Consider the following 23285-nt stretch of genomic DNA (forward strand, 5'->3'; position numbering starts at 1 on the left):
TATATAAGCCCAGACGGCATTTTTATCTTGCCAGCTTCTTTGCCTGCTCACCTGGATTTCAGCTGTACTGTCTGACTGTAATAGCACCCTGTTGAAATATTACCCTTGTGGCTGGCAAATCTCAACACTTCAGGCAATGCCAGTACCGTGTGTCTGTGTGTAACGTAAGACACATATAGCTGCTTAAAGCCCCCAGAGCTTGTATTCTGATTGCTTAGTTTGTTTGTGGCTGCTAATTCTAAATAAATCTGCAGAGACATTTTCTCCTAGAGCTCTGATTTCATGTTCTTTGGATGGTATATTTTTATTGCTTTTAAAGGGGTTGCTGATTCTTTAAGTTTCTTACTTCCCAAAAAGAAGAACAGAATTAATTATAAGCCCACTTGGGAACTAATAACTATTTAAATTCATTCTTGGAGATTATTTCTTTTTTGATCAAAGCACAGTTTATATTGTGCAGCTGGAATGAGGATAGTATAGATTTCATTCCACTGTGGGCTGTTAGTAATAAGATGGGCAGGATGGTGACTTGGCTAGGATAACACGGACTGTTGCCTCGATCTGGAGGAGGGATGGTCGGGGAGTGTGTGGTCTAGGGAGTGATTCAATACTCTTGTCTCTGACATGCTCCTTGTTTCCTTCGCCAGTCTACGCCTGCAAGCTCTCTGACCGGGAACATCCACTCTACCTGCGTTTGGTAGCCGGGCCAAAAACAGACACACTTAGTTTTGTTCTCCGTGAACATGAAATTGGAGAGGTAAGCGATTGCATATTATTGCTTTAAACGATACAGAGCAGTTGACCCTGTGTTATTTATTGCTCTAGTCTAGTGACTTTACCACTGAAAAGGACTAGTGAGCGGGGTGAAAGTGAGGGATGGGTGTCGGCCTGCCTTCCTGTCTGCTGTCATGGGAGGAGGAGAGGTGGTCCTGTGGAGGGCAGCTTTCTGTATGTTTTTGAATTGTTAGACACGAACCCAAAGTTAGTCTACAATATAATTCTTTTACAGCACTCATTATATGGGTCTCTAATCATCAGAGTTGGAAGAATTAAAATTTTTCACTTGATCTCCACCCCAAGAGTCATTTTCACCCCTTCTACCTCCAAATTCCTAAAATCCAGCTGAACTTTGAAAGTTGATACTCTCCATATGTTTGCTACTAACAAAAGTCTCCAGGCTAATTTGCTCTAAAGGGAAATAAAAAGGAATTCAATTTCTTTACCAGGAAAGACTTTTAACTTTGTAGAATCTTTTTTCCTCTTTGCCCAGATGATTAAGAAATTACGTGTGTGTGTGTGTGTGTGTGTGTGTGTGTAAGAACATTTGCCATTTTCTCTCCAGGGAGGAGTGTATTTAGGCCAGTTCAGTTGAAGGAGAAAGCACTTTAGACTGTCCTTCTAGATCCTGTGTCAACTTTAAAACATTTGAGTAAATCTCTCAAGCTCTGGGTCTTAGTCTTTTGTCTGGACCAGGAAGTAGTGTGAATCGTCTATTTTGTGATGTAGTGAGAATAGGGTTTCTAGGTTAAAAGTGAGGAAACCAGGACTCTGCTTTCTACTTACTCTCTTGTTAGATTAGGATCGTGACCTTGGGTAAAACTAATGTTTTCAGTACTTGGTTTTAAAATCTGTAAAGCGGGACTAAGGACTTTAAAAGGTGATTTTAAGTCATAAATTAGAAATATATATAAACATGTTTCTAAATAGTAAGTTTATATGTCAGTGTAAATTGGAACTTTAGGGAGTTTTAGGAAGATAGTGATTTTGGACTTTTTTGAAATTTCTTTTGATTCTGATGTTCTGAAGTTTTTAAAATTCACTGTCATTTTGGGGAAAGAACTGGGTGCAGGAGTCTAATTTGGCTTTATAGTTTGATACATGTCAACCTTCTCTCTGAAAGCCTAAGCCAGTCGTATCAGCATAGTTTTATCACTGTTTTATTTTCCTCGGTATTGGTCTTTTAAGTGTTGCACATAGTTTAGTGCAATTAAAGCCACATTGTCTGGGAAGGAATTATGTTGGCTTAGTTTTGAAATTTACATTGTATTTTAATGTTCCAAACTGCTTTATTAGATCTCTCTATGGTGTTCTTGTTTCTCTCTTTTTTTTCAGGTTAACTGAATTGAGGGAAGAAACTTTCTATAGCTGTCAGGGAGTGGGAGGAACTTACTTTATTTTAGAGAACATATGTGAAAAAAAATTAATTAAAACAACTTAAAAATTAACAGAATATTCTAATGTGGAAAGTTTTGCTCTGTTAGTCCATGTTTCTCATTTTCTTTAATAACGAGCTCAGAATTCATCTCTGGGAAGTCTTCTGTCATTGAGCTCACTGGGTGGTTTTATTTCATCTCTTCTCTGTTCACTTGTATTAGATTATCTCCTGGTTTCGCCCTGGCCCACGGCCCAGGAGGTTCTCCATCAGAATTGTCCCTGGTCGTGGCTGTGATTCTCAGCCAGGACTCAGGGCTCCCTATTGGGAGGGGAGAATATGGAGTTTGAAAACAAACCTCCCAGAGTGGGACAGGGTGATACCACATACCCTTCTTGACATGTACTGCTCTTTAAAAAAAAACCAAAAACCTAGCCCCAAACAACCCCACAAACATTTATTTTGTGCCTGCTAAGTAGTGGGTGCTTTTAGGGAGACAGAACTCAGAGTCTCAAGGGCAAGAGACAAAGCCTAGATAGTGAAAAGTATGACAGCTGTGGTGTAGGTAAGGTGTAGGCAGAAGAGATACTAAACAAATAATTATAATTTTTATCTTTTGTGATCAGGATTACCAGTGCACAGTGAGAGCTTTATAAGAGACTCAGTCCTGGATGGGAAGGGATGGGAGGAAATCATGGAAGACTTCTTAGAGAAAGTGGCATTTAAGCTGAGACTTGAAGGTTGATTAGCAGTTCTCCAGGTAAAGTGGAGGAGGAGAGAATATGTACAAAGCCCTTTGGGGTACTAAGTGAAGGCAACAGTGTAGGAGAAGTCAGGGTCTTTCACACTTAGCAGAAACAACAAAGGGAAGCCATTAAATGATTCTAAGCAGGGGAGGGTCACGACCAGATTTGCATTTTATAAAGAGTACAAGTGGTACCCCCTAATCCTCAGGGGACATGATTTAAGACCCGTGGATGCCTGAAACCTTGGATAGTACCAAACCCTGTGTATACAGTTTTTCCCCCTATACAGACATACCTTTTCACTTAAAGGAAGCACTCTAAGGCTTCTCTTTGGCATGTCTGAATTGCCAGCATCACTACTCTTGTGCTTTGGGGCCATTATTAAGTAAAATAAGGGTGACTTGAACACAGGCACTGGGATACTGGGACAGTCGAGTCAGCCTGATAACCAAGACAGCTGCTAAGTGACTAATGCGCAATTTAAAACTCATGAATTGTTTGTCTGGAGTTTTACATTTAATGTTTTTGGACCGCGGTGGACCGTGGGTAACTGAAACCATGGATAACGATATTGTGGGTAAGGAGTGGGGGACTTCTGTGTTCAGGCTGGCTGTTTGGGGAATAGACTGGCAAGTGAGCATAAGAGTGGAGTGAGGAGGCCAGGTAGGAGGCCATCCCAGGGTAGGAGAAGGTGATGGTGACTGGCGCTAGGGAGCAGTTGAGATGGGGAAAAGCAGGCAGATTGGAGAACTGTTTAGGAAGTGACTAAATTTGTTGTGAGAGGTGAGAAAGAAAACAGTGACAATGATGACTCCAAGTAGAGGGAAGAGAGTGTTTTAAATTGGAGAGAGTATGGAGTCGTTTCCGATGCTTCTGGGGGTCAATCAGGAGTGAATGTGTCCAGTGGACTTCAGGATATGGGAGTCCTCGGCCTTAGGGAGGACCCTTTTGGAGGGCTGTGGGAGGAGGGGAGCAGGAGGGCAGTGGGGCAGGCTGAGGTGGGGGTGGGAGTGGAGGGGGTGGCCGGGCTGGTTACACTGCTCAGCTCCCGGGAACCACAATGTCTGAGGCACCCAGCTGTGAGTGCCCCAGAGGGGAGGGCAGCCACACCCCCACCCCGTGCTCATGGGCAGTGTTCCCAAGTCTTGACAGAGTTAAACACCTGGCAATTTTCTTCTTTGCGTTCTCTCACAGTGGGAAGCCTTCAGCCTTCCAGAACTACAGAATTTCTTGCGGATCTTGGACAAGGAGGAAGATGAGCAGCTGCAAAACCTGAAGAAGCGCTACGCGGCCTACAGACAGAAGCTGGAAGAAGCCCTCAGCGAGGTGTGGAAACCCGATTAAAGTGCGGGGCTCCCTGTCACCCAGGGATGGTGCAGGACCCTGTCACCCAGGGCTGGTGCAGGACCAGCAGCAAAGGTCTCTTCTCGGAGGGCTGTTTTCTTGCCCTGTGATGCGAGGGTCTTCCCCTTTTTATCTCTAGATTTAGTTCTCCAAACTTGGTCACGCAACATCCTGCACGTTTGGCATCTTCTGTAAGGGATTCTGCAAGCTTGTTCTGTTACAGACTGCGGTGTTACCTCTCGGCAAGCTGTGAATCTGTCGTCTCATCTGGAGCATTCTAGAGTGCTTTGAAGCATGGACTCTGGGTTTTCGTTTTCTTATTTTCTTTTAGTTATTTGAATTATGTGATGATGATGTTAAGCTTAAGGATGTGCAAATGATTTTTTTAAAAGCTTAACAAGGAACCTGTCTGAACACTTGTCTTATGTTGAAACTACCTGTCTCTCATTTTTTTTTTTTTTTTTTTTTAATATCAGAGGAAACATCCATGTGAATTGAAGGGCACAGGAAGCTAGGAACTCTGAGGAATTTGTGAAGGATTTTGGAGGAACTTGACAAAGAAAGTAAAAGGCAGGTTTGGAAGAAGGAGTGGGTAGGAGTGGGGCACTCTGAGGGATGGCGGTTTGGCTGACGAGTCGATGGTGGAGAGAGAAAGGTATATTTGCTTGTAAGGGAGTTAAAAGCATTGAGTTTTGAGTCATTGATCCCACTATAGGACTGTTTGATTTCTTCGTGAGTAAAATGTGGGAATGGAGCCAAAGAAAGTAGGAGCTAGACCAAAAAGGAGGGACTTGGAATTGCAGCTGGCTAGAAAAGCCGCTTTTAGGCAGGTGGGTCTTCCAGACCTAGGCGGAGAGCTGGAGCTGCCCTCGGTGGACCGCCCCCGCCACGATTCGCCTTCCTGGAGTGGAAAGTCAGTGGGAACAGCTTCTCTGGGCGGGTGGAGCAGTGACCATTTGCTGACTCCTGCTAAGTTATAGATTTTCCCCAAGGTGGTTTTCAAAGCCGAAAAGGAGTTCGGGTAAGGGCAGCAGTTTCTCCCTGATTGTTAGCCGGGAGGTTTGTCCAGTAAAGAGCTCACAGCACACCTTTATGACAGTCACTCCCTCCATTTCCCCCATCCCCCACTTCCCTCTCCCTGTCTCTTCTTTTCCGACTCCTTTTCTCTTATAAATCGAAGTCTGTTCTTACATAATGGAGAAGAGGGATATGGATTAAAGACCTAGTACTATCAGACCCTCAGTTCCAAAGGGGGACTAGACTGTAAGGAGGAGGGCAGCAGGAAAGGGAGGAAAGAAAGTCCACCCCCAGTTGACCAGAGGGACTCGTAGAAATATTTTAACTAAAGTGCACGTTCCTGGTAACCAAAGAAATGCATGTGCAATAGAAACCTTCCTTAAAGCAGGTTAAATAACCTCATTTTATGCAGCAGCTAATCTGAAAACAATGGGAAAGGTGTGCTGTGGTTCTAGAGGGGGATTTACAGTCTATTTTTAGTCTAGATATATATTTTTTTTGTTTATAAATTCCCAAGGAATTGTTAACACTTTGGTGACACCTAATGGATTCTTTGTGAAATTCCAAGGTGCTTCAGTTCTTTGCCTTTTAAGTGAACTGTGCCTTTCATTGCATTTCTCTTTCCCTCCTGGTGGCTCTTCTGACTTGTCAGAGAACACCTGTCTTGTTGGAGGCAGATGTAAGTGTTGGTTATGCTGTGCCACACACGTTGAAACAATCATATCTTCCTAAGCTTTTTAAGGAAAGTTGGGGGAAAAAAGTAAAACTAGGTATAAAATATGTATGGCACATCTTGTTTAATTTTGCATGTAACTTCTTTTTGGTGCATTGATGAGGTTTTAGTGTCATTGTCATCCAACACTTTACCTTTATTGTTCAGGGAATGCCTTCATGGTTTTTATACTGGTTTTACTATTCAGACTATGGCTCGGGTTTGAGTATACTATTACCAACCGCTTGGTCTTTTAATTACCCATCCCAATAAGCTTATATTTTGTGAAGCCTTTGTTTCTCAGCTTAAGACACTGTTAGAACCTAAACTAGTAGCTGATGGGTATCTGTGAATTTTTTTTTTTTTTTTTTTTTACTTGAAGTAGATTGTCTAAAATAGGCATCCTGACCTGTATTATCCAGAACCTCGCTCATTGTCGTGTGCACTACAAGTTGCAATTTGGAAAACTTACTGTACTGAAATTCTGTCAGTTCGTGGTTCTTGAAGACTGATGTTCTCTCCCAAACACTGGTTACTGCAGCGGCATTGTTGATGTGTAAAAGAAGGAGGGCCACTAAGGCCGCAGATTTTTAAAAATCATTGTACAAATTCTTATGTTAAATTAAACTAAGCTTTGCTGTAATACTGTTTTCTCTTCGATATGTGATGGTACAGGAATGATGTTAAATGAAGGGGTAAGTATTGCAGGGGAGCATTTTAAATCACAGACATAAAAAAGTTATAATATTTATAATTTTGATGAGTTTATTTTTATAGGGAAGATTTTTTTCTTCCCTGAAATTGTTTTTGGAATGGCAATTTGTTTCCATTATTAAAAGTCGATGTTGTTAGTTGATGTTTGTGTGTTTTTATTTATGATAATATACCAGATAAAAGAACGCCACGGGAGTGGGGTGAGCAGCTTTTGCAGATAAACTGGGACATGTGCCAGAATGTGACAACTTTTATTAAGTTCGAGCGGGCACATTTGTTCTTCCAAATGTCATTTTTCCTTTGCTTTATCCTCTGGTGAAAATAACCCTAGCTGAGTATCCGCCCATACAATACTATCCTAAAACAATTGCTTTAATTGTGAAATGTATATACATTCAAAAGTGTTTAAAGTGTGTGAATAGTTTAAAGAATTATTTCGTAGTGGACTGCTACGTGTGGCTACTACCAAAATAGAACATTGTAGGTTCCTTAGAAATCCTCTCTTTCTCCCCGCCCCTCCCCCCTTGCCATTCTTGCCCCTGAAGTCTCCCATCCTTGAAACAGACCATTTTCAACATAAAGTATTTGTATTTTGTGGCCAGTGTGACTCTCTCATATGGGTAGAGAGTGTTTGGTGGTCAGCAGCGGTGACTGGGTTTACTTTTGCCTCCAAGCCTGCTGTAGGCAAGTGTTTTTACTACTGCGCTGCCCCCTAGAGGCACTGATGAAGGAGCGAGGCTGCACGGATTGGTGAGCGGAATCATTTCAGCTACAGCCAGGAGCACCTTTACAGGTGAAAACATGATGATAGAAAATGATAGCTCTCTACAGAGCTCCTTTTTCACTGAAATATCCAGAGGAATCTAATTTGAGTGTTATTATATAGGTTATTATTACCCAAGGTGCAGGGGAGTGTTTTTGAATTTTTACCCCTTAAAAGGAATCAGCTTTCTGCCCGAGGCTTCTCTTCAGGATTTGCTGCTGATCAATAACTTAATAAATATTCTTATATTGCAAAATTAGCTCTTAAGAATTGTGTACTGTGTTTGGGACTGTGTCAGATGATTCCAATTAGGGACCTTTTTTTTATATAGAAGAGGAAAAGCCTCTATATGATAATAGCAAATTCAAACAAAGTGCTTACCGTATGCCAGGTGTTACTCTAAAAAGCTTAATATATATTAACTCATTTCCTCCCCCTTGTCCCCATTTTGCAGGTGAGGAAACAGACATGCACTGAGGTCCAGCAGCTTGCCTATGGCTCCCTGTGAGTGGCAGAGCCAGGTCCTGGCAGCTGAGCTGCCCCTGCCTCTCCACTGCCTTTTCCTATGAGCACATTCCAGATTTTCTATTAAACTGCCTATTCAAAGCCTCTTGGGTGGCCTCTAATGGGCAATTCATCTGAAAGCAGGTCTCTTTTGGTGCAGTTGGGATTTGTGGGAAATGAAAGGGCAGCCTTGATAGCAGAATGCTTTATCATCCATTGTTTTTGTTCATTTAGCATTCCATTCAAGTGATATAGTATACCAAGTTACACAGAGTGAAACACCTGCCTGTGTTTTCATTTATAGGTTCTGTCGCATGGGCAAAACTGACAGGACAGGTAGCCCAACCCAGTGTTCTCACCGCAATTAGCAAGATAATTCCTGGAACCACCAGAGGAAAAGTAGCTTCAGAGTTCAAAGTTCCAGAGGAGCCAGCAAATACTTGCAAGGCTGGAGTTTTACTCCCCATCAAGGACGATCCTCTTCAGAGTAACATAGGAACCTAAGTATTTAAAGTCATTAAGGTGTACACTTGTCTTGTGTGGATTATTACTTGTTTAAGTGTGCAAGAGAGCAGCTTTGTATAAGGACTAGGCGGGATAAGAGCAGGGGGAGTGGTGTGGGCATTGATAAGGACTGCAGGGTTTTTGGTTTTGTTTGGGGCTAGTGGTTTTTGGTTTCTTTTCTCCTGCTCTCTTCCCTTCCTTCTTCCCTCTCTCCCTTCTTTCCTTCCTTTCTCTCTCCCCTTCTCTCTCCCTTACTCTCTCCTCCCTTCCCCTTCTTCCTTCCTTCCTTGCACATCTCTCCCTTTAATTCTATAAAATGAAAATGGCAGGGTAGAGGGACAGACCCTTTTCATCCTAAATAATAGTTTCCAAAGACAGCTGTGATTCTCAGACTTGGCTGAGGTAGCACTTGGTAGCAGCTGAACTCCTAAAGCTCCTCTCTTCGCATTTCCAAGAAAAGTGAGTATTGGAAGTTTCAAATGGCTTGCACACAAACAGCAAAACATCAGGGCTCTCTGTGTACTTCAAAAGAAGTTGGGGTTTTGACTTTGTTTTGGAGAGGGAGTTACTATAATGAGGGTAGTTAGATACTTTTTACCTTCTAAACAATGGGTTTGACCTTTAATGTGCCTCCCTCTTGAGTGGCACAGATCTGGGCCCGTTTGTACTCCTCAATTTAGACACCCTTTATGGACATGTGGGATTAATTAAGATTTGTGTGGTTCCTTTGAAATGGATTGTAGGGGACTCTGCCCTAGAGGACTTTCTGATTTTCAAGTGCCATAAAAAAGCAAAAAAATTTTGCTTAAATTCTATGAATTCTGGAGCAGCAAACTGTAGTGTCGTTCCAAAACTTAGAATCTTTATGAAGTATTATGATTGCAGGAGGGGAGGCAACAGCTTCAAATTTTTTTTTTTTTACTCAACTATAGTGTCTTCAGATTCTTTTCAAAATGGCCAACATTTCAACTTTTTCCTGCATGTGTGATCTCTCAAGGAAAACGTTCAAAGTCAGTTATATTTAGGTAAAATTGAGCATGTCATCTAATGCATTATCAATAATTAAGATGCTTGTCTAGCATATAAAGGCAGCCATAGAAATCGAGGAACTTGGGTCTCAGCCTCCAGAAAAGTCCAAGTTCCACTGCCTTTTTTCCAAATAAACTTTGTATGGGAGTAGGCATGTGCTGGGGAAGGGAGTGAGCTTCAAGGACGATAACCAGCTAGTATGTAGAGGTGTGAGTGAGGCCAGGAACACTGTTTCTGACCTGTGTCACCCTTGCGTTTTCCTCTTCCAGGATGCTTTTTAATATTTTCTTTTGCAAGTAAGGCTATTGAAGCCAGAGACACAATAAGCAGGTCTTGGAAAAAGTTTTTGTTGTGAAGTTGGTAGTTGGAAAAGGACAGTGTTAGGATCTGCTGGAAGACATTTCAAGACAAAACGAGGTCCTCGTATTGAAATATTTCCTTAAAAAATTTACTGTTAATTTGTGCAGAAAAGTGAGTTCTACACATTCTTAGTTTTGCCTAATGTCTGAAAAGCTTGCCAAGGGACAAACACTGATGTTGCTGCTACTACAAACTTCTTAGTTCCCTCAGGAATTTACAGTTTACAGTTATCTACAGTGTATAGCTTTAATGCATATGGTCAATGATATTCTAACATTTAAGCTTACTTTCATATTGGAAATAACAGTAGGGTTTACATTTATTCAAATGAGAATTACTGTTATGATACCTTCCCCTTCCTTCCTTCTTCTCCTCCCTCTTCCTCTTCCTCCCCTCCCCTTCCTTTTTTCTTTCCCAGCCAACACCTTGGAACTAATTGTAATCATATTTGAGGAATGAGTGTATCTGGTTTACTGTTGGGTTCTGTTAAATCTGTATTCTTATAACCATTCCTTTGTTTTAAACTTTCAGTTTATATTCTGTTCTTTGCACAAAAAAGAAAGTTGAGTAGAACACCAAGTGTTTTATTTTTCATTCAACAAATATTTATAAATCCCCCCGAGGATGTTAGGTGTTGGGTAGTTACAGTGAAAAAGAACATCACAGCCCTTATCTTCATGGAAACCAGAGTCTACCTGTTATGCAAACTGGTAAGTGTCATGAAGATAAAGGACAGTTTTATGAGAGTTTATTATTTAGGTGATTAGAGAAGGCTTCCTGGAGGAAGTGATTTAGAGCTGAGATCTTAAGGATGAGTAAGAGTTACCAATCAGAATTAGTAACTTACATAAAAATTTCCTACATGATGGGGACTGGTTTCTGATGTCTTTTGGCAGCATGTTTTATCAGCGTCATTCTTGCTATTTTTCCTCTATTTGAGCAAAGAACTTAAACTAGGGTTCAATAACAAGGGCATGGTTAAAATTTACAATGGCAGTTGCTGTGGATCATATCCAGTTTATTTCCCCTGTAAAATGTTTGCTTATCTCACGGGGCTGATGTGAGGCCCAAGTAAGATGATGAATGTGAAGATACTTTGTACTCTGTACAGCCCGATATGGTGCACGGTGGTATTATTTTCCAAGTTCTCGTTCCTACAGGAGTGTTAATGTCTGCTTTAGCAAGATGCTTACCAATCATGTTGACACTGAAATTCAGCTGGAAGCATCATCTCTGATGTGAGAGCCAAGCAGCACACTTTTCCAAGCAGAGACTTTGTTTTTTAAACTCAGGGAAGGAAATGGAGTTATAAGCAAAACACTGATGATGCCAGGACAATTGGTAGATCAAGAAATCATATTTAGTGCCTTCCCTTTTGCTCCCCATAAATAAGTGGCAGAGTATTGTCTTTCTTCTCTGACAAGTTAGCACCAACATTCTCAGAACAGCTGGGACTAGGGATGCTCGTGCCGTCATGTCCCTGTAAGGTGAGAGTGATGCTGAGACATCCAGACCAGAGAGCCGCGTGTTAGTGCAATCTGGGGGCCTTCATCCTTGTTTCTGGTCAGTGTTGTTATGCATGTGAATCCTCCCCCAAGATAGTAATCTCCTGGGGAACTGGACCATATCTTCAGCTTACTTTGTATCTCTCCCAGCTGCAGGGCACATTTGTGGGACTGAAACATTTCATAGATGTGTCTGGTAGTAGCCACTGGGGCTGCTTTGAGATAGGAAAAGGCTCCTGTATAGTCTGACCTTGAGCTGCAGCTTCCTGCCTCTCGTGCATGTATGTAGTCAGTGTTCACCCCGGCTGAACTCTTAACTAGGGCCTTCCGTGGCATTACAGGAAGAAGAAAGGGGCAAGATGACCGAGGCCCCAGTGTTTGTTTTCCCCTACTGTGCAGAGGACCCGAGTTGGCACCCAGGCTTCCGTTTTCTGTGACAGCATCCATAAAAGCATAGTCAAAGGCTGAAGGCTGCCGATAGACGACTCGGTCAGTAGTCTTTCATTCCAGATTGCTCAAAGAATCCAGGTTGTCAGGTTGATCTCAGACCTCATAGAGTTGCTGCTCACCTACTCTGGGAGATGCTGAGGAGATAGAGGCACTGGAGAAGAAAAGTACACAAAACAGCTACTTGGGAACAGCTGGGACTAGGGGTGTTCATGCAGGGACCTAAGCAGAAACAGAATCAATTGCACTTCTGAGCAATTTTCCCAGTTTTGGGACCAGGCAAGGGAGTAGTGACTGATAATCTTGATTTGGACAACAGGTGTCTCAGAAACCAAGCCAGAATCCTGGCATGCTGCAGCTGCTAAGAGCTGCTCTGCCCCTGTGCTCTGCTCTCCCCCACACCAGCTTGTGTGTTATGGAGACCCCCTGGAGAGAAGACTTGGATTTGTGACTGGAGCCTGCCAGCCAACAGAATCCATTAAAATATTTTCCAACATGTGTTGGGAACTACATTTTAGCAACCACTTCAACAAAGCAGCTTCTACTTGGTTTTAGTAACAATAGCCGGGAGCCAGTGTTTATTTATATTCATCAAATATATAATGTCCATAGGATGTTTTTTTTTTTTCTCTTTGGAGATAAGTTGTATCTCTCCCACTAGATGGCTTTGCCCTGTCCCAGGTAACTACAGTTGGATAGGTTTTGACAAAAGGCTTGCCCCAGCTTTTCTCTTGGTAAACCAGCTTTGGTCATTATGTTAGTCATCTACTGGTATATAACAATTTACTCCAAAATCAGCAACTAAAAACATTAAACATATCCTGTGGTCTCTGTGGGTCAGGAATTTGGGAGATTAGCTGGATGGTTCTGGCTTAGGGGTCTCTCATGAGGTTGCAGTTAAGATGTTGGCTTGGGGTGGATGTCGTCATGTGAACTTGACTGGGGCTGGAAGATCTGAGACTGCTCCCTCACATAGCTGACAGGTTGGGCTGGTCATTTGCAGGAAGCCTCAGATCCTCACCACGCAGACCTCACCACAGGGCTGCTCTGGTGTCTTTATGATATGGCAGCAGGTTTCCTCCAGAGTAATCTGAGAGACAGCAAGATGGAAGTGGTTGTGTCTTCTGTGATCTAGCCTCAGAAGTCACACTCTCACATATACTCTATCTTGTTAGTTGCACGGCCCAGTGCTGATGCATTGTGGGGGATCATCAGGAGCCACTTGGACACTGGCTTACCACAGCCATGCTGGAAAGTTAAATGAGGTACAAAGAGAGGAGCTGTTTTGACTTATTTTCCAATCGCCATGCTGTGGAGTGAGACAAGATGCCACTTGAAAGGTAGTGATACCTCCCCTTTTTAGTCTGAAACTGTAGTTTCCCTTTAAATATAGGTATCAGGGACAAGTTCTATATATTTTTTTCAGAAGGTTAATATTTGCTTTATATATTTAGGTGCCTCCTATATTGGGTACGTAAATGTTTCTTCCTCTTGTTGGATATATCCGTTTATCATTATGTAATGCCCATCTTTGTCTCTGATTACAGTCTTTGTTTTAAAGTTTATTCCAGCTTTCTTTTGATTTCCATTTGTATGAAGTATTCTTTCCGTCCTTTCACTTTGTTTCCTTATATCTGAAATCTCTTGTAGGCAGCATAAAGATAGGGGTGGGAGTGGAAGGTGGCTTTTTTTTTTAACCCATTCAGCCACTGTCTTTTGATTTGGGAATTTAGTCTTTATATTTAATTACTGATAAGTATGTACTTATTGCCATTTTGTTGTTTTATGGCTGTCTCGTAGTTCCTCTGTTCGTGGTTTGATGACTTTAGCATATGCTTAGATTCTTTTATGTATACAGTATAGGTTTTTGCCTTCTGGTTACCTGACGCTTATATATAAGTTAAATTTGAATGTATTCTAAACTTCTACTCCTCCCCCCCTTTTTGATGTCATATTTTACATTTTTTATCTTGTGTATCCCTTAATTTTTACTTTTGTCTTTTGACCTTTACACTAACTTAATGTGATTAACTCATTACTTTTACTATATATTTACATTTACCAGTGAGAATTATACGTTCATAAGTTACTAATTGCACCCTTTCTTTTCAGTTTAAAGAAGTCCCTTTAACATTTCTTGTAAGGCTGATTTAGTGGTGACGCTAAAGCCGTTTTTCTTGCCTGGAAAACTTTTTCTCTCCTTCAAGAATAACTTTGCCAGATAGAGTATTCTTGGTTGGAAGTTTTTTTTTCTTTTCAACCTAATGTCCTGGAGGTTAGGAATAGAATAACTATTTCATAACCAAGCTCACTATCAGGCAGAGTAGGCACTCAGGAATATGATGGAGGGGACAATCCTTAGATCACAGAGATAGCAGTTTAACAGAAAGATGGCTTTGAAGCCAGATTTTTGAAATCTTGACTCTTGGACTAATTAGCTTTGTGAGCTTGGGTAAATTAAGCTGAGGAGAAACAAAACCCATCCTGCAGAGCTATTTTTATCATAATAAATACTAATTACAAGTATCTTTTGTATCTCTCTACCATATGAGGACCTATCAGCATCAGAGAGCTGCAAGTTAAGAGGGCATCTATGGACCTCAGGTCTCCTGGGTGGAAGGTGGTCATGAACTTTCAAAGACCAAGATTTAGAATGGTTATCTACTCTGATACTCTAAGAGCAATCTCCCACGTCTCAGATTTAAATCTTGTCTTACATAATTCCTAGGCCATCAGGAGCAGTCTCAGCACAGTTATTTCAGCTTGGGGCCTGTCTGTTCTCGCCTCCACAGACTTCAGGGTAATCATATGATCAGTTCTTTAAACTCATTGTTAGTAGAGAAAGATGAAACAAAGAATATTCCACAGGTAATTTGGTTCTATAGGGCAGGGTGGTCTCAGTGAGAATAAGTGGGGCAAATTAGAAAAATGGATCTGGTAGAGTCTATACTTATGCTCACTTTGTGAGTCTATGCAAATAGATTTTTTTCCCCCCTCGTTGATGGCTAGGCATTGTGATATACCTGTTACCTATTTTTCTAGTAGTAATCTCACAACTTCATGGGAGTACTCTAACAGCTCTACTTGCCTTCATAATTTATAATATGAGGCAACCTACTAGGTCTGGGGTTGGCAAATCATGGTATACCTGTTTTTGTAAATAAAGATTTGTTGGAATACAGCTACTCATTAAGTAGGGCTACTTTCATGTTACAACAGCAGAGTTAAGTAGTTGCAACAGAAGACTACATGGCCTGCAAGCCTAAAATATTAACTTTTAGGAAAGTTTTCCAACTCCCCTATGAAGTCATTCTGTATTTGGGGCAACTGATCACATGACTAGACATCAAGGCAAAGCACCTTCAAAGGTGAGCTTAGTTTATCTAATTTAAAGCCAGCCAATGTTAGACAATTTTTCTCCAAACCTATAAATGCATACAGATTTTTCAGGAAAGATTTTCTCCATGGTGCTCACTTAGGGATCTCGGTCAGCAGGGACCACAGAAGAGCTGTCTAGGTAAAGACTATGGTAACCGGTGTGGAAACGGCCCATCCTTCAGTACTAGGTGAGTGATTAAATCATTAAAACAGCATCACGTTAAAATTACTGCTTGTGGACTAAAACAAAGGACACATTTCCACTAGAACAGAAATAAATTTTAATTCGTTGAAAAGTGCAGCAGTGAACAGGGTCCTTTGAAGGGCACTTTCTAAGTCAAATGACTAAAGTGACATATAGCCAGGACAGAATAACTTCTAGGAACAGATGATGAGAACATAGGAAGTCACAAAATTCAGTGGGACCAAAGTGGTGGTAAAACTAAAGAACCCAAATATTCCCATCAAGTTCCACTGGTGGATCAGTTTAAATACCCTTTGCTTTTTCTTAATAAGGATCCTGGGACAATTCATCTTTTGTTAAAAAAGTACTAATCCTTAATTTAGACACTTAAGTTTAAGAATATCTTACAGATTAAGGTACAACTTCCATGACTATGGTTACTATTTTGTACAAAATCCCAAGTGTTGTCAATTTCTATTGACAAAAAAATGTACTGACCACAAAAAAAGTGTATTTTGCAACAGCACCGTTGGTCGAATTCAGAGATATTCAAAAGGTGTTGCCCACTTTGTTGTCTGAGGAAGAGCTTTGTAATAGGTAATCTTATAAGGCAAAGTCTCTTCATTCCTATGGCCTCTGTTCATTACTAATAGAGTTGTCTATTCTGAAGGACACAGATAAGAACCTGGCCTTCTCAAAATAATCAAAATTTAAATCAGTACAATTAAGAGAGAAACAAGGCAAGCCTCTTGCAGTGGGTACATAGACATTCTGAAAAGTTCAGTGTGTTTTGTAGTCTGCTAGGCCTGTTAACAAAAAAATGAATTTAGATTTTAGCACAGATCCAGAATGAAGCCAGTCCAAGAGAAAGTCAAATTAGAAGCCATTCAAAAGTTAGGTAGGAAATGTACCAAATATAAGAGAGGTGCAGAGAGGGCCTCAACCACATCCCCACCACCCAAACAGGAGTCTGCTGAATGTAAGAGCAGTGTGGCAGGGAGATTATTGGCAGCTGACTTGTGTGTTACTCTTACGACTTTCAGGAACCAGCATCATAAATTAATAATATAACATCACAGTACAAGACCTGGTTAAGAGTTGGTTTCTTTTTATTCAGGAATAACTATGGTCAACTTGCATTAATGTAGAAGTTGACTGATTAATGTTATGAATCAAAAGTGTAGAATGAAGCCAATACCCATATTCAACATTGTAGTTTGCTTTCAGTTACGAAATTTTAAGTATGTTTTCCCCTATATTCACAGCAGAGGTGTTCATTTCATTTGCCTAGTTCACCTCTAAATACCACAATTAATGAGATTGCACGAGGTAAAGGAATAAACCCAATGGCTATGAACCCATCATGGCTATCTGGAATTCTGATAGAAAAGCTGCTATGGCCATGTCTTACAAAGTGCTTAAAGCTCAACCTAAGATCTTAAAGCTAAAATGACTGTTGCCTGAGTTGAACAGGTTATAAACCACAACTCTTCCTCCTCCCCTGCTGTCCTATCACTGATTAGTTTTCTTGTGAAGAAAACAGTGGAAACAGAATTGGCCTTTGAGCCAAGAAACATAAAAATGTAGGTGTTCTGAACACAAGCAGAGAAGATGAATCCTCAAGATCTGGTTTTGACAGGAAAATAGCTAATGGGGCCCAACTTATACAAGACTCCAAAAACTCGGGAAGAACTTATCTGAAAGGGAAGACGGTAGGGTAAAGTAGTTGGTACTTTGCATCAACTGTAAGAAATTTTTATATGTTAAACAGAATGTCAGTAAAATGCAGAGAGGGTCAAAGCAACCTCATTTAGGGCTGAAACCCAGACTCCCTGCTGGACAGGCACTTACTGCATCCCAACTAGAGCCCTATCTACAGAAGGCCCTCAGAAAATACAACCTTCACTAACCCTTGGAATTTTTTCTCTGCTGAGAAACCTAAGCCACTTTATTTTTCAGAGCTCAGGGGAAAGTGTTCATAGAAGAGACATTCCCTCAGTAGCCCTGGTGTTAACTGGTACTCCATGTGGTTAGCAGCCACTGGAAAGTAGATGGCTATCACCTTCAATAACTACCTGGAATTAGCCTTCACTAAAAATTTACTGTTCTATTTCAGTGTAGCACCAGCCCAGAATTCCAAAAAAAAAAAAAAAAAGAAAAGGGCTTGGTTGACACATTTTGAATTTGTGACCTTATCACACTGTGATGGATGTTATATTTCTCCTAACCTAAAAACAATGTACTTGTTTTTAATCAGATGAGTCAGCTCTAAGTTATTCTTCAAGCCATGTGATGTTAGTACTTTTGATTGTGAAGTGCTCAATCTGAAAAGCTATATGCAGGTCCTTTGATTTCAGGTCAAGCTGTATACCGAAAACATTTCCCCCCTAAAGTATTGCATTTATCTGAATAGATTTATAAATTTAGACTTTGACCACATGAGGAATAATGGGGAACTGGAGCGCCAAGACAGATAGGGGACAGTATGGTGAGAATAAAGACCTCAGGAGCATCTGTTATCAGCTGAGTTAAGAGACCAGGGACAGCCACTCCTGACACACGGGCAGGGTTCACAGTATTAACACATTGCACAAGGAAGCCAGCTGATTGGGCTGCCTTTTAGAACAGGACTTAAAGCCAGTCCAGAAACTCTTCCAGGCATGGTCTTAAAGACTAGCTACAGACACCTACTATAATCACTTCATCAGAAAGGTGTTCAGAGATCCAACTGCAGAGGTTGCTACAGATGTTTTGAAAATCTTCGAGTCCTGATACTGCCATGATTGAACATGAGACGCGGGTCAAACCTATATCTAGGGAAGAAAAATAAAAGATGTCACATAAACTGATGTTAGCCACCGAGTACTTCATTTAGAATGTTAAGTGGAAGGGACAGCAGGAAGAGACATAAAAGGAACAATTACATCACCAGAAGGGAATCTGGTGGCAAAGTTCTTAGTACAAAATGGGAGTGCTTACTAAGGGCATTTCCATCACAAGGCAGTGAGCACGAGGCGATGTCATACAAGTGGAGAGGAGAGAAGGAAGCTGAAGTAAGGTTAATCCTGAAAGCATTATAGGAGGAGGCAAGATTTGAGTTTTTTTTTTGAGGAGGGGGTGATCCCTAAGGTATAAAGCAGCCTGATGGAAGAGTCTAGCCTTTGCTGAAAGCCCTACCAGTAGTTTCAAAGCCCTTTCTTCTTTTACAGTTAAGACCCAGACTCTGGTGCATAAGAGCACAGGTATGTACTGCAGGCCTGAGTTTGAATCTGGCTCATTATGAACTTAGGTAAGTCATTAACCCCTCTAGCTACCCATAAAATAGTAAGGCAATTCATGTACAATGTCTGGCACATAAAATAACTTATTTTGCTATCCCAGGGAAAGAATAAATGCCAAATGGTAACTTGAGTTGAGACATGGCAGATGCAAAGAATACAGATTGGCTAGAAAAAGATTTTACATGTGCAGGCTAGAAATAACATTGTATTTTACTTTTATCTGCTATCTCTTGGGACAAACTATTTTAGAGCAAGGGCTGGCCAATTTTTTTTTTTTGGTAAAGGGCCAGATTATATTTTAGGATTTATAGGCCCATATAGTCTCTGTCTCAACTACCCAACTTTGTTGAAGCGTAAAAGCAGCCACACACAATACGTAAATGAATGTTTGTGACTGTGTTCCAGGTGGTGGCTGGATTGGGCCCGTGGGAATCTATATGCCTAAAGGTTTGATAAGAAAGAATAAGCTATGGCTAAGGTATTTAAAAGAAAATCAGTTCTAAAACTATAATCCGTTCTTCTATTCATTCACATATATTCCTCTCTATCATTTCACATGAAGATGGCTAAGTTACTGCTTTCCATCCTTAGGACATCATTCCCTTCTCCTAGAATCAGAGTTTCAATAGCTCAAGCTCATACCAGCAGCAAAACCAGCATCTAGAATCTTAGTTATAAGCTTCTAAAATGTATGCAACACAATTTAGTGTTAAAAAAAAAAAAAGTTTGCCTGGAAGTCAGGAGATCTTATCAGTTCCTAATAGGGTGACCCCCTTGGGCAAATCATGACTCTTAAGCTCTACCTCTGCATTTGAAATGGACCTGCTTGGGCTCTAAGGGTTGTATGGAAGGTCTGTGGGTGAGTCCTTCTAACATTAAGGCCAGATGCTCAGAAGAAACGGGGTGGCTGCTGCTGCTGTCCCGGCCAACTGGATGCCGGCTGGTGTAGCAGGTCTGTGTTCTAGCAGCAGCTGCTCAGGGATGCTGGCCAAACACCCTAGTCCAAGATGCCCAAGTCCCTTGATCCTCAAGATTTAATTAGATGTTGGCCTTAAACCCCAAGAGTCAGCCAGACACTACTACAGACATCTAACTTTATTTGGTTTGATCAAAGTAGCTATTGTAAACTGCAAAATCAGCATGTGTCAACTAGGCGTCTTACGCTTTTTATCTTACAGACTGAACTTCCTATTTCAAGTAATTGATACCACGTGAGGACCCACTTCTCACTAACTTGGAGAAAAGACCAAAGCTGGGCAGTTAGAAGGCTTGACCAATCAGTGCATTAACAAGAATATCCATATAAAAAAGTTATTTAGGTTAAATGATATAAAATTATGAAAAATGTTATCTCTGTATTGTTACATAGTTTTAGTTTGCTGGCATCCATGTGTCTTTGACTCTGTATACGACAGGTGACTCTCGAACAACCTGGGGGTTAGTGATGCCAAACCCCACACAGCTGAAAATCCAAGTGTCAGACTTTCACATCCACAGATTCAACTAATCACGGATCAAAAACGGTACATATTTCTGATCCATGGTTGGAAATGCAAAAATACCGTTTTTGATCCATGATTGGCTGAACCTATGGATGTGAAACCCGAAGATACGAAGGGCCGACTATACTTATTGAAAAAAATCCACATATAAGTAGACCCACACAATTCAAACCCACGTTGTTCAAGGGTCAGCCGTATTTAAAAACAAAAGTATTACATTTTTTAATAAGTAGTCTATAATCCACCAGTTTCTCTACTCATTAACTTACATGCCCCTCTCATTGAGACTGAAGATATCACTTCTCATGGAGATCGCTAAAAAATTAAGTTACTACTTTCTATCAGCGTAGGACATTATTCTTCCCTCTCTCCCACAGAGTATAAGAACTGAAAAATCCTTTCCCAATGAAAGTTTGATTTTTAGTTTCATAATTTTAAAGCAAAAGATGACAGGCTTCTTGCCAAAGGCGGCTCAAATGCATGGTGTGCTGAGCCTGGTGTTACTGGTGAAAAGATACTGTTTACGAGAGTGGGAGGAAAAGAGCTGACTTAATAGGCGATAGTTAAACATCTTTTCTACCTTCACATACTGCAGTGGGCTTATACATTTCAACATTTGAGAGTTTACACCTATTTCATTGTCTAATATATTACATTTACTGGCAAACATTCACATTTCTATAATTGGGGTGCCTGAGAAATGAAGGAATATGCTCTTAGAAGCACTAGGGAGCAGGGTAACACTTGGTCAGTTACTTTAAAGTAGTCCCAGGTGTCAGTAGTGCAATCAGTTGGTACAGTGACAAGCAGCACAGCCAAGTGGAGAGGCAGAAGAGCCCCAGTAGTGAGGAGCAGGGCTAACTAAAGCACCGACTGGCATCAAAGAGCACAAGATTCAAACAGCTATTTTTCCCAGCACAGCAGGCTAATGCACCAAGTATTTCCACCCTAAAGCGGAAGAATGAGATACACAGATCGGCTCAAAGCAAAAAGGGCCCATCAGGCTCTGCCTTCAAGAGCATGACTGCTAGAAACAGCTTGGCAAAGTCACTGAAGAAAACGGAAACTTACCCGGGGTCAAAAACCCCTGGAGTACGGCAGGTTGGTCCAGAACAGGACTGTAACATCATTAGCCGATAGTTCATCTTTCCTAAAAGCTCTGGGTCTATACTTTTAGCAATGTTAGTGATTTGGTGTGGGTCGGCAGTTAAGTTATAGACTTCTACAAACACCTACAGGAAATAAAAGGATGGATGAGAGAAAAGACTAAGAGTTACACTGAAAGAAATATTCCTCATGTGAATTATTTATAAAAGGGGAGGAAGGAGGTAGACAAACCACCAATGCCCAAGAAAATATCATCTGGTCTCAAGATGCTCAAAGAGCCCAAGGGTACACATGAGACAATGGAGCATCTGTTCTGGAGGTTAAATTGCTTCGGGTCTATGGCCCACGTGCTGGAGAAGGGCTTGTTTCAGGCAGAGTCAGGTGGGAGCAGTGGGGGTGGAGGGATTTACTTTCTATAATTAAAGCAGAGAGCAGAAGGCAGGACCCTCAAATGGCAAGGTCTCAAACTAGACTTAGTTATAAAGTTACTGAACAGGAGTTGACATGTGAAGGTTTATTTTTGCCTTAGAATTATAAAGATTCAAATGAGAATAGATAAGGAAAGACTCTAACCTTTGTTGTACAAGTGTTAGTTTTCTTATTTTAAAAAAGAGTTTTGGACGTATCTCCAAAAGGTACTATTCTTTCCAACAATGTCTAGTATCACTATCCGCCCCCGGCCCCGCCATCTGTACTTGTTCTCCAAATTGGAATCAAGTGATAGGCTAAGAAGATGGTAGGTAAATTTTGCCTGTAATGGCTTCAAGTGGCTGCCCTCAGACTATCATTTATAGTTATGACACTGATAAACATGAATGTTATGGGAGAAGGGGAACAGGAATTGAGTTTGAGGGGAACTCTCTTGCCTGTTGTCTAAAGTGCTTACAAGCTACAAGCAAATGGTGAGTAAGTCAATTTCTGAGAAACTTGAGCATCAGCTCCATATGGCAAGTTGTGGGTTGCCAGATGGGGCTGGTTAGCACCTTCTGATACGGTATGAAACCCCAAGGGACTGGAGTTCATGTGATCCTTCAGATAATCCACACTGATCTGTGTTGGCTAGAAGCCTGGTCCTGCCTCTGACCCCCACTACTAACCTATTTGAGCAGCACTGGACCATGCTGTCATGGGGACAAATTTCTGAGCAAGTTGAAGTGTCTTACCCTTATCCCAAAGTAGCAGGGAAGCAAACAGAGTAGGCATGCAGCATTCTGAAAAAGTGGCCTGTGCATTTAAAGTGTACATCTAGGTGGTGGTAGGAGTGGAGAAAGCCCCATCCAGAAAGGTCATAAAGAAGTCTTGGGGTATTTTATTTTCTTAACTGAAGGAAACCTAAGTGGAAGTACAGATAAACACATCTTCTCTAGAGAATCCTCGGAATTGCTCTTCTGCCATCCAAGCACTCTTGCAAAAGACACAAACACAAGGGTAGGGAAGGCAGCAGGACTTCTTACCTCCTGGTCATCAAACTCACAATACTGCAAGTTCCACAGCGCTGACATGGTCCTCACACAGGCATACGTGTTGTTATAAGCATCTTCACACACACAATCTGGGAAACATTGCTGTAGAGATATTTAAAAAGTTAAATGAAGATAGTAACAACTACCTACTTGCCTGAAGGGGCAACCAAGCTGGCTCAAACCAGACATACAACTGGATAGAAATTAGAAATCTTCCACGGAGAAGTGAATCAAAATAGATGTGAGGCTTTGTTCCTTTCTGATGGCTAACTTGACTAAGGAACACATGACTGTGGTGTGTGTTTATAGACTGTTGCCATGCCTGTCTGCTAATCTGACAAGAAGTAGTTGTAATGGGCACCTGTAAAATGTAGTTCATAAGGAGAGGAAATCAATATTCAAATGAGTCACTTATAAGATATATTAGGAACTGTCATCCAAGGCTAAAATGAGCTTTGTGGAGTCATTTGCAGTAAGTTAGTTATGAGTGTTCTTATCACTAAAAAAGACTTAAACTCTAACTTATTTCTTCATTTCTCCTATATCGACTTTTGATTGGTTCTTAACTATAGC

The 23285-nt window shown here is 41.1% G+C and overlaps 2 protein-coding genes and 1 long non-coding RNA gene across 3 annotated transcripts in view; 2 read left to right on the plus strand and 1 right to left on the minus strand.

The window, feature by feature from the left end:
• RASSF3 (Ras association domain family member 3) overlaps positions 1-6827 on the plus strand; it is a 66257-nt gene extending 59430 nt beyond the window's left edge. The window contains exons 4-5 of the mRNA XM_039865910.1: positions 648-757; positions 4093-6827. Of these exons, the coding sequence (XP_039721844.1) occupies positions 648-757; positions 4093-4242 (260 nt within the window). The 3' untranslated portion in view covers positions 4243-6827. The remainder of the gene's footprint in view (positions 1-647; positions 758-4092) is intronic.
• Positions 6828-15438: 8611 nt separating this feature from the next.
• The window catches only part of GNS (glucosamine (N-acetyl)-6-sulfatase), a 40725-nt gene continuing 32878 nt past the window's right edge, over positions 15439-23285 (minus strand). Inside the window, exons 12-14 of the mRNA XM_039865909.1 lie at positions 22704-22814; positions 21214-21374; positions 15439-18172 (exon numbers count right to left, since the gene is read on the minus strand). Of these exons, the coding sequence (XP_039721843.1) occupies positions 18100-18172; positions 21214-21374; positions 22704-22814 (345 nt within the window). The 3' untranslated portion in view covers positions 15439-18099. The remainder of the gene's footprint in view (positions 18173-21213; positions 21375-22703; positions 22815-23285) is intronic.
• LOC120605018 (uncharacterized) lies at positions 18166-19990 on the plus strand. The gene is made up of 2 exons (XR_005653487.1): positions 18166-18648; positions 19819-19990. It is a non-coding gene; the product is annotated as an uncharacterized LOC120605018 (long non-coding RNA).

Source organism: Pteropus medius, unplaced genomic scaffold (assembly GCF_902729225.1).
Source record: "Pteropus medius unplaced genomic scaffold, Ma_sr-lr_union100, whole genome shotgun sequence".
In the NCBI taxonomy this organism is placed as follows: Eukaryota; Metazoa; Chordata; class Mammalia; order Chiroptera; family Pteropodidae; genus Pteropus; species Pteropus medius.